Source organism: Littorina saxatilis, linkage group LG12 (genome assembly GCF_037325665.1).
Source record: "Littorina saxatilis isolate snail1 linkage group LG12, US_GU_Lsax_2.0, whole genome shotgun sequence".
Classification (NCBI taxonomy): domain Eukaryota; kingdom Metazoa; phylum Mollusca; class Gastropoda; order Littorinimorpha; family Littorinidae; genus Littorina; species Littorina saxatilis.
The window spans coordinates 38167194-38180911 of NC_090256.1; the positions used below are offsets into that span (position 1 = coordinate 38167194).

Sequence of the window (13718 nt, forward strand, 5' to 3'; positions counted from 1 at the left end):
TGCAGGGACCTATATTTATATAATAATAATAATAATAATAATAATAATAATAATAATAATAATAATAATAATAATAATAATAATAATAATTGTCAGTAAGTACTGGTGTCACATGACTGATGTGAACCAGTTGATTGGCTAATGGCGATGCGCTAAAACTGTTAGCGGCACTCTTGGAGTGCACTAACTTTTCCACAGAGCGTATTCTTCCGCCCTTTGCCTAAGCGACAGTGTACTCTCATCCTCAGAATTAATTAATGACATGTAGCTTATATTCTCCACAATACCAATGATTATGACCATAAATTTCCTGCTTCTCAATTAAAGCAGAAGTGGTTTTTTTCTGACAGATTGCATGTGCCTGTGCCACAGTTGCCACTGATCTAAAAATAGAACTCGCTGTGTCTAATTTTTCAGTTTTGACTTGCGAAGATTCCTCTCATAATTATGTCATGTTAGTGGCATGTAGCTTATTATCCACATTACCAAATGATGAGTTAGTATACAATTCCCAGCAGCTAACAGAAAACACAAGTGTTATTCAAATAACGTAGTGCTCAGCTAGATCAGCACGTACCAGACTACACTGAAATACGACTGCATCTGTTCAGTAAATGAATGTTTTCCGAATTATTATTTCAAGGCAAGAACAATCGGAATCGAAAACGTGTAGGGTTTAGAACGTTCTTACCATATATAAGACTTATTACCAGCCTGCCTCATGCGTGCAGACTCAGTGCAACGTGACGAGCAATTTTTGTTTTTGAAATGAGACTCAGTGCAGTGGTTCGATTGCCATACCCATAGCCTAGCAGACGACATAAATCCCGCTCAGCAAATTAACATGTTGGGCAAATGTGAACGATAAAACGATGGGGATATAATACGTGTAGGGTTCAGAGCATTCTTACCGTTCATATTTAGTACCAGACTCCCCGATGAGTGAAGATACCACACGAGAAACATGCCACATTTATTTTGAAAATGTGCTTTCCGTCGACCTTGGCAAGGGGCAAAACTCTGCACAGTCAATCTGTCGAAGCTCGATGAAGGTTTCGAATCGCAAATAACTAAGAGCACAGTCCTTTCTCCGAGTTTAAATGAGGTCTCTATGAAAGATCATCACTTTTTAGCTTAACGCTACACTGGAATTTACCAACAGAAATTAAAACAAGAGTTTGCGTGTGACGAAAGCACGACACACTTGAGACAGCCCACACAAAAGTAGATCTGACACAAACCTGACCACACAGTTACGCCTATCCAAATGCGCGTTGCAAAATGTGCGTTTTGAATCTTCTTTTTTATCTGGCGGTACTGACAATATCGTTATTGAAACGCTATGCGCTTCGTTCAATAATGAATTTTCTCGATTTGCTCTATAAATCCCTTAGTGCACTGGGATGTCTCAATAACTTAAATAATAATAATAATAATAATAATAATAATAATGATAATAAATGAGCATTTATATAGCGCAACATCATAACTTTACAATTATGCTCTTTGCGCTTGACACATTTAAAATTAAAACACAGTTATACAAGCATTTACATCTACATTCATAGTCAGCAACGCTTAATTAAAAGCATACACCATCAAACATACATTACAAAAGATTCTTCCACTAACTAAGTAATAAAAACATGAATAAAATAGGTAGTGAAAACAAGGAAATACCAGCTGAATACCCTTAATCAAACAGAACATGTTATCAACAATACTGAAAACAGCCCTAGATGTTTATATACATTATCACATTATCACTAAAACAACAAATACACTACATGTAGCCTACTAATGGACTGAGAAAACAAAATCAGGGGTTGTATTTCTTGAAGAGGTGCGTTTTAAGTGCTCATTTGAATGCTTGGGGTGACCATAGATGTGTACTGAGGGGGAATACACATCTATGGGGGTGACTGAGAGTGGCGGATGTGAAAAGGGAGAGAATTCCATTGTGTGGGTGCGCAGAAAGTAAACTTTGAAGTGCGTTGTCCGTATGTTTTTGGTTTTGGTGTGTGGAATGGTGAGGATGCGACAGTCAGAAGAGGCACTGAGTTGTCTTGCTGGAGAATAGACGGTGAGGAGTTCAGAGAAGTAAGCAGGAGACGAGCCAGAAAAAGAAGTTAAAGCAGAGGGTGGACAGTCAATGGCAATGCGGGCTTGAATAGGTAACAAGTGCAGTGTGTGAAGAAGTGGTGTTGCGTGATCTCGTTTTCGTGCTTTCAGAATGAGGCGTGCTGCCGAGTTTTGGACTTTTTGTAGTTTATGCAGGAGGTACAGAGGACAGCCAGAGAGAAGAGAGTTGCAGTAGTCAAGTTTAGAAAGAACAAAGGCACAGACAAGAGTGTTAGTTGTTTGAGAGGAGAGTGTGTGGCGAATGGTGCTGATCTTACGAAGCTCAAAATAAGCTGCTCTACAGTGAATCCAAGGTTTCTAGCTGATGGTGAGAAAAGAATGTCGGTGTTGCCTATTTGAACAGAAACAGGTTGGGGAGAGGGAAATGTAGTGTTCTTCTTTTTGCACAGTAAGACTTCAGTCTTATCATCATTAAGACTGATTTAAAACATCGGAATGGTTTTGAATCAGTGTGGAGAGGGGCTTAGTGTAGATCTACATGATGAAAAGGATGGGACCGAGTACTGAACTTTGAGGAACGCCGAAAGAAAGTGGGGCTTGAGCAGACATATGGCCATCGACAAGCACTGTGACAGCCTGAGTCCTGCCAATGAGATAGGACTCAAGCCATGCTAGCGGTGGACCGGAGATGCCGTACAGAGTCTGAAGTCTATGGAGAAGCGTGACATGGTCAATCGTGTCGAACGCTGCAGAAAGGTCACTTAGGGTAAGCACTGACACATCACCACCATCCACAGCAGACAGAATGTCACTGATTACTTTAAGTAGGGCTGTTTCAGTACAGTGAGAAGGGCGATAAGCGGACTGAGAGTGCGAGATCAAATCATATTGTGTTCAAATATGACAACAGCTGCTTTTTAGGTCTATGGTTCATGGAACGTTTAATTTTTGACAAAACAAGACACCACGGAATTCATAAACAAGTCGCGTAAGGCGAAATTACTACATTTAGTCAAGCTGTGGAACTCACAGAATGAAACTGAACGTAGTCCACGCTAGTGCAAAAGGCAGTGAAAGTGACGAGCCTGTTTGGTGCGGCAGCGGTTGCGCTGTGCACGCTTTACTGTACCTCTCTTCGTTTTAACTTTCTGAGCGTGTTTTTAATCGAAACATATCATATCTATATGTTTTTGGAATCAGGAACCGACAAGGAATAAGATGAAATAGTTTTTGAAACGATTTCGGAAATTTAATTTTGATCATAATTTTTATATTTTTAATTTTCAGAGCTTGTTTTTAATCCAAATATAACATATTTATATGTTTTTGGAATCAAAACATGATAAAGAATAAGATGAACGTAAATTTGGATCGTTTTATAAAAAAAAATTTTTTTTTACAATTTTCAGATTTTTAATGACCAAAGTCATTAATTAATTTTTAAGCCACCAAACTGAAATGCAATACCGAAGTCCGGCCTTCGTCGAAGATTGCTTGGCCAAAATTTCAATCAATTTGATTGAAAAATGAGGGTGTGACAGTGCCGCCTCAACTTTTACAAAAAGCCGGATATGACGTCATCAAAGACATTTATCGAAAAAAAGAAAAAAACGTCCGGGGATATCATTCCCAGGAACTCTCATGTCAAATTTCATAAAGATCGGTCCAGTAGTTTAGTCTGAAACGCTCTACACACACACACACACACACACGCACACACATACACCACACCCTCGTCTCGATTGCCCCCTTGACTAAATGTAAACAAGTTGCGTAAGGCGAAAATACAATATTTAGTCAAGTAGCTGCCATTTTTCAGCAAGACCGTATACTCGTAGCATCGTCAGTCCACCGCTCATGGCAAAGGCAGTGAAATTGACAAGAAGAGCGGGGTAGTAGTTGCGCTAAGAAGGATAGCACGCTTTTCTGTACCTCTCTTTGTTTTAACTTTCTGAGCGTGTTTTTAATCCAAACATATCATATCTATATGTTTTTGGAATCAGGAACGGACAAGGAATAAGATGAAAGTGTTTTTAAATTGATTTGGACAATTTAATTTTGATAATAATTTTTATATATTTAATTTTCAGAGCTTGTTTTTAATCCGAATATAACATATTTATATGTTTTTGGAATCAGCAAATGATGGAGAATAAGATAAACGTAAATTTGGATCGTTTTATAAATTTTTTTGTTTTGTTTACAATTTTCAGATTTTTAATGACCAAAGTCATTATTTAATTTTTAAGCCACCAAGCTGAAATGCAATACCGAACCCCGGGCTTCTTCGAAGATTACTTGACCAAAATTTGAACCAATTTGGTTGAAAAATGAGGGCGTGACAGTGCCGCCTCAACTTTCACGAAAAGCCGGATATGATGTCATCAAAGACATTTATCAAAAAAATGAAAAAAACGTATGGGGATTTCATAGCCAGGAACTCTCATGTCAAATTTCATAAAGATCGGTCCAGTAGTTTAGTCTGAATCGCTCTACACACACACACACACACAGAGACACACACACGCACACACACACGCACATACACCACGACCCTCGTTTCGATTCCCCCTCGATGTTAAAATATTTAGTCAAAACTTGACTAAATGTAAAAAAAATCGTTCTGCAGTCGTCCTAACCAGTATAATCAAGTTGTTTTAGGGCTATATGTGGCCAAATAGAGGGATGGTCTTATCCCAATTAAACGCCTGAAAAGATCTGAGATGTATGATGACCCGAATCGCGTATAGTAGTTACTGTTACCAATTACTGGTATAAGTTGAGGCTACTCCCGTACTACCGTAAGCCTTCCCAACTGATGACATTACTAACATTGAGTTTCGGTGTGTTTATCGAAACACACACACACACACACACACTTTTCTTGAATAACGGACTTCCGAGAATGCACCGGCCGAGTGCAAATGTACTGTGACAGGGCCATAATTGGTAACCCATATTTGCAGTGTGCTTGCACTATTTGAATCAACTATGATCGGCTGGGAAATGGTCATTGTTTTCACTGGTTTGTGGAAGTCAAGTTTATAACAAATCCAGGAGTATACGTGACAACAACGTGATGAGTGGTAAAGTTTCATCGGGTCGCCATGGTTACTTGTCACTCTTTGTTCGTCACAGTGGGGGAAAATCATTCTAAATATAGCCTACAAATCCCATCATGCTCTTCTGTCATAATGTCTGCTTGGACAAAAATGGTGGAAAAACTGAGAAGATAGAGCGGGTTTGTTGAAACCAGAATCACGCGATCGCAACTTTTCTGCGAATCGAGGCTAAGGTGACATCTTTATCCGACTAAAATCTGTAAGTATCCATAAAAACAGCCGCACAATTGGAGTAGCCGGTGAATAAGGGTGTGTGACAGTCTTTTTGCTCGACACGCCGCTTTTGTTGACAAAACGAACGCACTCGAGCACTTGTTTTGGGTACTTGTGCAGTTGTGGCCGTTTTCCTGTGTAAACAAATCAGCTGAAGAATAGATTTACTTCAGCTTATTTCCTGAGTTATTTTGTAACTATGCAGAGGAACTCCTTAAGGAGTAATCTTGAGGTACAGGGATAGATTTCGCCGCCGCAATAAATGGTCAACTGATTTGACAGGAAAAGGTTGTTTCCCTTGGTCTGCTCTGACTGAGTGTGACACTGACAGTGAGTGAGTGAGTGATTTGGAGATTAAACGAAGACAGACGGTTCTAGTTAGGGTGTATAAAGTACACGTGGTTGATGTTCAGTTTTATAAAGGCCAAGGATGTGTCAGTAATAGTAAATCAAGAGGGCAGCATCGTGATAATCATAATGTCTTCACTTCAGCATCGTGATAATGTCTTCAGGCAGGTGAAGACTGCAAAAGCCAAGGCCATTACAATTTACATGCACTTCCCTGCAGGATACTGTATCTGGTGAAATAGTTCATGGTTTGCTCACTGCCGTTTACTTTTGATAGTCCTGTCTGTTTCAAAAAACAAATCTGTCTGACTAAATAATTCAACACATTCTGTGGCAACTGCAGTGGCGTACACTGAAAATAAAATTTCAGTTTAAATTAAAAGCTTCTGTATTTTGCATCAAATGATCAATGCAAGTGTACCCTTTCTTAAAAAAAAAAGTAAAGTCCTTTAGTCTCAGCCATAGTATCCACACCTCCCAATTTTCTTTCTCAACCGCCTTGTGTTGAACTTGAACTTTGAAGTGTCCTTCCTATTTAATTTTTCAAAACAAACACACATGACAATTGACATACTGGGAACAATCCGATCAAGGATGATTGCAGATTGGTTTGACATTCACTGATTCAGCTAATTTGACACCACAGAGGTCTTGAAACTGAAAGCCAGAATTCTCAACTCACCAATCAAACAAGTAACTTAGCTTTCAGTTTCATACATTGGTATGCCAGAACTTTTGTTGTACTTCTCCATCAAAGTTGATTAAAAAACTGGAATCACTGTTTGCAGATATGCTGTGGGAAGGTTGGGCCAGTTGAGTCATCATCAGCCAGCCTGGACGGCCCACCGCATCTCCCCCCTCCTTTTTCCCCTAGAATGCACGTGCAGTCTATGCCCATGCCTGCCCCACTTGAACGAGATATGATGCCGTGAGTACATTTTGCACAAGTAAAATTAATTCAGTTGTACTTGTAGGATCCTGACATGTACACATGTGATACAGTGGAACCCCCCTGTTAGGACTTCCTCCCTTTTAAGACCTTGATTTTTCAGTTTTTTGTTTATAACATCTGTAACTTGACCCCCATTTTCTGACTCCCTCCTTTTCCAGACCTGATTTTCTCAGGTTTTTGGAGGTCTTAAAGGGGGGGGGGGGTTCCACTGTACTTGGATAGGTACGCAAGCATCTCTTTTCATTTTATTCACTCAAGATTCTGAACTGATACAGTTGTTCCTCCCATTTTTTGTTTAGACCTTAGATAAAAAAAAATCCCTTGTACAGTGGAACCCATCCCCCCTTTTAAGTCCTACACAAATCGGGTCTCAAAAAGCAGGGAGTCTTAAAATGGGTGTACATTTACAAATGACAGAGGCCCTGAACAAAACATGAAAAAGGGGTCTTGAAAAGGAGAAAATCTTAATTAGGGAGTCTTGATAGGGGGGGGGGGGGGGGGGTTCTACTGTAATTAGTTAATTTATACATTAAAGAGAAGGAATCTCACAAATAAACTGCAATTTTACGGAAGAGAACATTTGACTCTTGAGGAAACGTCTGAAACCAGATGTGGGTGGGGAATTTGGAAGATGTCTGTCAATTTAATTATCATATTTTTTTTTAGTATGAGGATATTGAAACTAGGAGAGAGAAAGAAAGTTGCATAATGGAGGGGGGGGGGGGGGTTGTGTGTTTATGGAGGAGGAGGGGGGGGGGGTTTATAACTGCATTTGACTGTTCATAATTATGATGGGCCTTGAGATTCATCCTACACCTTGTTTCCCCTCGGTGTTGAGTGTGTAACAGTAAGTAACCTGTACATGATGCAGCATATGTCCATGTTACACACATAAGTGAGAACAATGTCATCGACTGTGTTTGTAGATTGGAGATCATTGCTTTTGGTCTGACACTGACAGTGACATACTGTTAATTAAATGTTGTCAGTATATTAGAGTGCTAGTGCTAAACTAAAAGCTAAAATTCTCATCAATAATTTCTCTCAACAATCAAACAAACGATTTACTGAAAGCATTAGAACGTCAGAACTTGTACTTGTCTACGAACAAACTTTCACAAGCAACTAATGTGAAGTACTAAAAAACAAGAAATTCCTCCGAGGTAGGAAAAACACCCCCGTCCTTACCATTCTCACTGCCACCAACTGAGAAGGCACTGCTAACAAGTGTGGTTAAAATAAGTTGATTGAGTGGACAAAGAGACAGGCGGAGAAAAAGACAAATCAATATAACTCTTTCTGTAACACCTACTGCCCGCATACAGAAAACAAAAGATCCCGAGAAAAAAAAAATTCGGTTTGCGCTGCGCGCTGAGAGCAGGTATTGAAATATCTCATCGACCAGATTTTGTCCGGGGTGTATTTGCCGCTTCGCCGGGTAGCAAGAAGAGCCGAATACCCGGCTTGAGTGGCGCACTGTACGCCGGCTTCGAACCATGGACCCGTCAAGCTTCGGTCCCTTCCAGACTCGTGGTATGGGAACAGCACGAACATGATTCAGGGGCCATAATGCCATTCCTGATCATATCATGTCGAGTCCCATACTTGTCGTTAAAATTAATATTAAAAGTCCTACGGTTTTGAGCCATTAAGGACTTGAGTGTTTGTCCGCTTTCAAAAAGAGGAAAGAAAGAAACAAAAAATAAGGAGAGGAGGGCAGGGGGTGGGGTTGAGTTGATAATGCTCTGTGGAATTTGTTAAAATGAAAAGTAGTTAAGATGTTTCTTGGTAAGAATTATAAGTCTGTATTCTATATCTTGAATAACGGGTTTGTAAAATGATTTTTTTTTTTTAATTCAAATCGAGTTAAAAAGTGGAACCTTTCAGGATCACCAATAAAACCAAATAGATGAGCAAGTAAGAGGAACATGAACAATAAATCTCAAAACTTTTTACAAATAAAAGGATTAAGATGTAAGCCACGAAGGCCGTGGTAATAAAAACAATATGTACAGTTTGGCGACTAGTGGGCCTTGGGTGAGGATATGTTGTCTGGAGGCTAGTCGCTAGACTCAGGAGGGACGGCGGGAGCCACTCGACCTCAAACTGAAACACGCTGATGTGATAATCTGGGCTTAGTTATACCCACAGCCCCATGTCCGAGTCCCTGACCAGTCGGCACAGCAGCAAGCTGTGTGACCAGCCTAGAGAACTGCTACTGCGCAAATAATCCTGGGGACTCAGACCATGGAGCTGCATATGGTCATATAAGGTTTTAAAGGTAATTCTATTTGTAGCGCATGGAGCGAAAATGTGTTGAAATGAATAGGGTTCTCCACAATGGCAGGACTTGTTAAAGATATGGAAGCGGCAGCCGCCGGCACGGAGGCGTCTGAAGATAGGAGGTTTGTTGGGAGATCGGGGTGTAGATCGTTCATATCAATGGGTTGATAGGACAGAGATGTTACGTACTGACTTCGAATGAGTTTACGGATTTTACTGTAGAACTCGGTTACTGAGTAGCCGATGTTAGTGTTAGCTGGGCTAGATTCTGCCGCTTCTTTGGCAGCGACATCCGCCAGTTCATTTCCCCGGACCCCTACGTGAGAGGGGACCCAGAGAAATGATACGGATGTGCCGGATGAGATTAACTGGTGACATATAAAGAGGATTTCTCTTTGTAGCTCTGCCCGATTTGATGTGTTTCGATGCAGAGCTTGTAATGAAGAGCGCGAGTCAGAGCAGAAAACTACCGCACGCGGTGTGACTGGGAGGTCATTTATAAAAGTGCATGCCATGAGCAAGGCAAATAGCTCGGCTGAGAATATGGAGATGTCTTTATTAAGAGTATATTTCCTTGAGGTTTTGAGATCTGGGATCACAAAGGCGCAGCCAACGCTGCCGTCTGCAAATTTGGATCCATCAGTAAAGACTTTTAAATGCTCCGAGAATTTGTAGTTTAGGGTTTCTTTTGTAACAGTAGCTAGGTAGACGGGGTTATCTTTTTTGGTAGTATTATCTTCACTGTCGTATATGATAGTAGGGGTTTCCTCAAGCCAAGGCGGGTAGGAGGGCGGGGGGACCCTGGCCAGCTCACTGACCTTCACCCCGCTATCGGCTAGAATGCGGTTTACTGTGTCGGATAAGGGTAGCGTTTTGGCCAAGAGTTGAGTGCTATGTTTGGCGTTGGCCTCATAATTTTGGTGCTGAGGAAAAAAGTCAGTCAGGACCTCGCAGGCAGAGTTCTCTACCGCGTGGGCTCTGACAGCATACTGAGCTGAACGGAGTTTTATCTCATCCACAAGGGGCAGCCACCCACACTCGCTGTAGACTCGACTCTTACTCGCTTGTTGGGAGAGTCCCAGAGCTATTTTGAGCGCCCTGCACTCTATAATAGCCAGTTTTTTCATGAGCGCCGGGCGTGTCGCGAAATAAGCTTCGCACCCGTAAAGGAGGCGGGAGCAAATTAATGCCCGCACTACCTCTGTGACACACTTACATCCTCTGGCCCAGGATTGGGACGCCAGGTAGCGTATGATATAAAGATCCTTGTTGGCCTTATTGATCAGATGTTCGATATGACTGGTCCAGTTAAGTCGGGTATCGATGATAACGCCGAGGAACTTAACTTCTGAGCTCGGTTTGATAATATCACAACCTATCTTTATACTGCAGTTCCTGTACAGTTATCTATGGGAGACAACAAGAAAGACTGTTTTATTTGAGGCTAGTTGGAAGCCGTTGGTGTACATATATTGACAGAGGTTGTCGATTTTAGTTTGGTAAGAAGATAAGTCAACAGTGTTGGTAACTCTGTTATGGCGTGGTCTATTAGTGTCTATTAAGGCGAGGTCGTCCGCATACAGAAGTACACTGGCACCGTCAACCTTAACAGAAGTAATGTCATAGAGCATGATGCTGAATAAGTTTGGCGCGATGATACTGCCCTGGGGAACCCCCATGTCCAGCGCATGGGTTTCGGACACCGAAGAGCCCACTCGGACAGACATCTTGCGATTGCTGATGAAGTTTTTGATGAATTGGTACATGTGGCCAGAGACACCGATTCTGCCGAGTTTTAGGAGTAGACGAGCATGCCAGACGCTGTCGTACGCAGATTTAATATCAAAGAAGGTTCCAAGAAGAGAATTATTACTATGTGCCAAGGTCTTTTTGATTTTTTCAGTGACGTGCACAATGTGGTCCGCACACGAACGACCTTGCCTAAAACCTGCCTGGCATGTAGGAATGATATTGTGTTTATTGAGGTGGAACTCCAGCCTCTGGTTCACCACACGCTCAAAGATCTTGCTGAGGTGGGGGGTTAGTGATATGGGGCGGTAACTGCCAGGTAGATTGCCCGGTTTTCCGCTCTTCAATACTGCTACTACTTGTGAGTCTGACCACGCTGCGGGGATAGTATCCTTTAACCAGCATAGATTGAAAAACTGAGTGAGCAACTTAACAAAGTTAGGTGGTAGATGTTTTATCATGTGATATGATATTGGGTCTAAACCTGTGGATTTTTTTGGGTCTTTCACAGAAGAGATGGCGTTTTGGACTTCTTTTGCCTTAAACATGCAGTTTATAGGCAACTGGTTGTCATCTGGGGGGTATGTGAAACCCTTCTCCTGATCTAACCTATAATTGAGTCGTTCAGTATCTAGGGATTTTGATTGACTATTTTTGGCAAAGGTATCTGCTAATAGGTTTGCCTTTTCAGAGTCAGTTGTGGTCATTTTATCACCCGCTAGTAGTGGCTTTTCTTTAGTTCTGTATCTACATTTAAATCTGCGGATTTTCTTCCAGATTTTGCCACAGTCTTTGTAATCTTTAGTTTCTTTGTGGACAAAGTTTTCCCAGTTTTGAAGTTTAGCCTCAGCGGTGATCTGGTTAAAATGTATTTCAGCTGACTTCATATTCGTGAAGTTAGCGTCTGAGCAGTGCCTGAGATATATATGTCCTAATGTGATATCGCTTGTTTGCCAAGGCTTCATCACAGTCTGCATTCCACCACTCATTCCTTTTGGCCTTACAGTTAGGATTTACTGATTTAAGCGGAATGTGATTATTGGCAGCAGTGAGTATACATTGACGTATGTTATTGTAAGAGGCTTCGATGTCATCCGTAAGGAGAGTTTCCTCCCTGACACCCTCGAGCTCCGCACGGAAGCTGTCCCAATTTGCCTGTTTGTAATTGTACTTTTTTCTGACCTCCGAGTTATTGCGATTAGGGGCGAAGTGGCGGAAGGTAAGAACAATGGGTAAGTGATCGGAGCCGAGGGCGTCCGGGAAAACGTTCCAGTCGATGTCAGTGACTATGGCATTTGAGCAAAGGGAGAGATCGATTGCTGACGGGGAATGGTCAGCTCTGTCTGGAAGTCTGGTTGCCGAGCCATCGTTTAGTATACAAAAGTCAGTTTCCAAAATGACGTCAGCAAGGTTGCTATTGGCATGTTTGTATCTAGGGTTAGCAGAGTCCCACAGAGGGTGGTGATTATTAAAATCACCCATCACGCACCAGTGTGCCCTGCTATGATCCAGGGATTTTAGCCATTCGGTAGTTCCTTTTTTATTACACCCGTGGGGGTAATATATGTTAACTATGTTGAGGTTTTTGGATCCTTTTATTTCGATTTCAACAGCACATGTACTGAGATTTTCTGAACAAGGGATGAGAGGTGCAAAGGGTTTGTAATTTAAGGAAGACTTTAGATAAATAGCTGTTTGAATGAGTTGCCCTGAGCCCTTTTGCTCTACTATGGGAGGGAAGTCAAAACCATCTATAGAAGGCAGTAGGGAGCGTTTTCTCTTGACTGACTGGATAACTAAGATGTCAGCAGAGTGATTTGATATATAGCTGAGAGAAGTTAGAGTTGATAGAGCGACAGTTCCACTGTAATATGATAAATCCGTGACCGCTTTCACCTTGTTCAGCCATTTTAACACGCACAAAGAAGGTAAGTTAAAGGGCAGATTTAAAATAGGTTAAAAAGTGGTTTTAACAGCTTTCATATCTGTCACGGACAACTGCTTGGCACCAGCAAGGGCGCCCAGCGCCAGAGTGGCGCCGCCCGGAATGAAGCGTTCAACCTTGGTGTTGGAGAGTTGTGTGTATGTAGCTGAGAGGGAGTCGATCAGGTCGAGAGGGCTCTGCATCTGTCTGGCCTTAACCATGAAGCCGAGGCACTGCTCGATGAAACCTTGAAGGCCTCTTTGTTGTTCATTTAAATTTGCATATTGCTCTCCTGTTTTTAGCTTATCTAGTGCAGCGTCGGCTAGCTCATGCTCTGCCTTCTCCTGCTCCTCCCTCATCTGCTGCTTTATTTCCTGTTCAGTTTTAAGTTTGTATTCTCTGAATCTCTGGGCCAATCCCTCCTCCATTCTCCCCATCAACCTCTCGAAGAGCTGCTCTTCTTTCGAGTCCTCCTTCCTGTTCTGGGCTTTGCGTAGGAGGGAGGCCTTTAACCCGGGGGTCCCATGAAGCGGCGCCTCTGCCAGGATTTGGATTTTGCGAAGTTGTTTGGTGCTTCGCGGTTGCAGCAGAACTGTCCGCATGAACTGGAAGGAGTGTATTGTCATGTTCGGTCATTTTGTTTTTGATTTCTTGTATTTTATTTACTTGCCCACCCAGGGGGGGTCTCTGGACAGCCAAAGAGTACCCGGACCGGGGGGTTGAGGTCCGCCGGATCGGTTGCGGAGGGGGACGCCAGAAGGAGTCCCTCATTTCCGCTGGGGCAGTCGCTGTTTTATTTTGTTGTTTGGCGAGCTCGCGCCGCGCCCGATCCAGGGCCTCAGAATATGGTATGTATGCTGCCGACCTGATCTTATTGGCCTGCAGCCTCAGTCTCATTTCCGGGCATCCAAGATAAGCGGCGGAATGCTCGCCCTTGCAGTTTACGCAACGTTTGGCCTTGGTGCACGTCGCTCCGTCGTGGCCCTTGGAGCCACATCGGGGGCAGATCTGCACTTTTGATTTGCATTGTTGTTTTAGGTGCGAT

General features: G+C 42.3%; 1 protein-coding gene across 1 annotated transcript in view; it reads left to right on the forward strand.

Annotated features, from left to right (window-relative positions):
• Positions 1 to 5231: 5231 nt before the first annotated feature.
• Positions 5232 to 13718, forward strand: part of LOC138981872 (LIM domain-binding protein 2-like) — a 55601-nt gene continuing 47114 nt past the window's right edge. The window contains exons 1-2 of the mRNA XM_070355012.1: positions 5232 to 5403; positions 6554 to 6693. Of these exons, the coding sequence (XP_070211113.1) occupies positions 6641 to 6693 (53 nt within the window). The 5' untranslated portion in view covers positions 5232 to 5403; positions 6554 to 6640. The remainder of the gene's footprint in view (positions 5404 to 6553; positions 6694 to 13718) is intronic.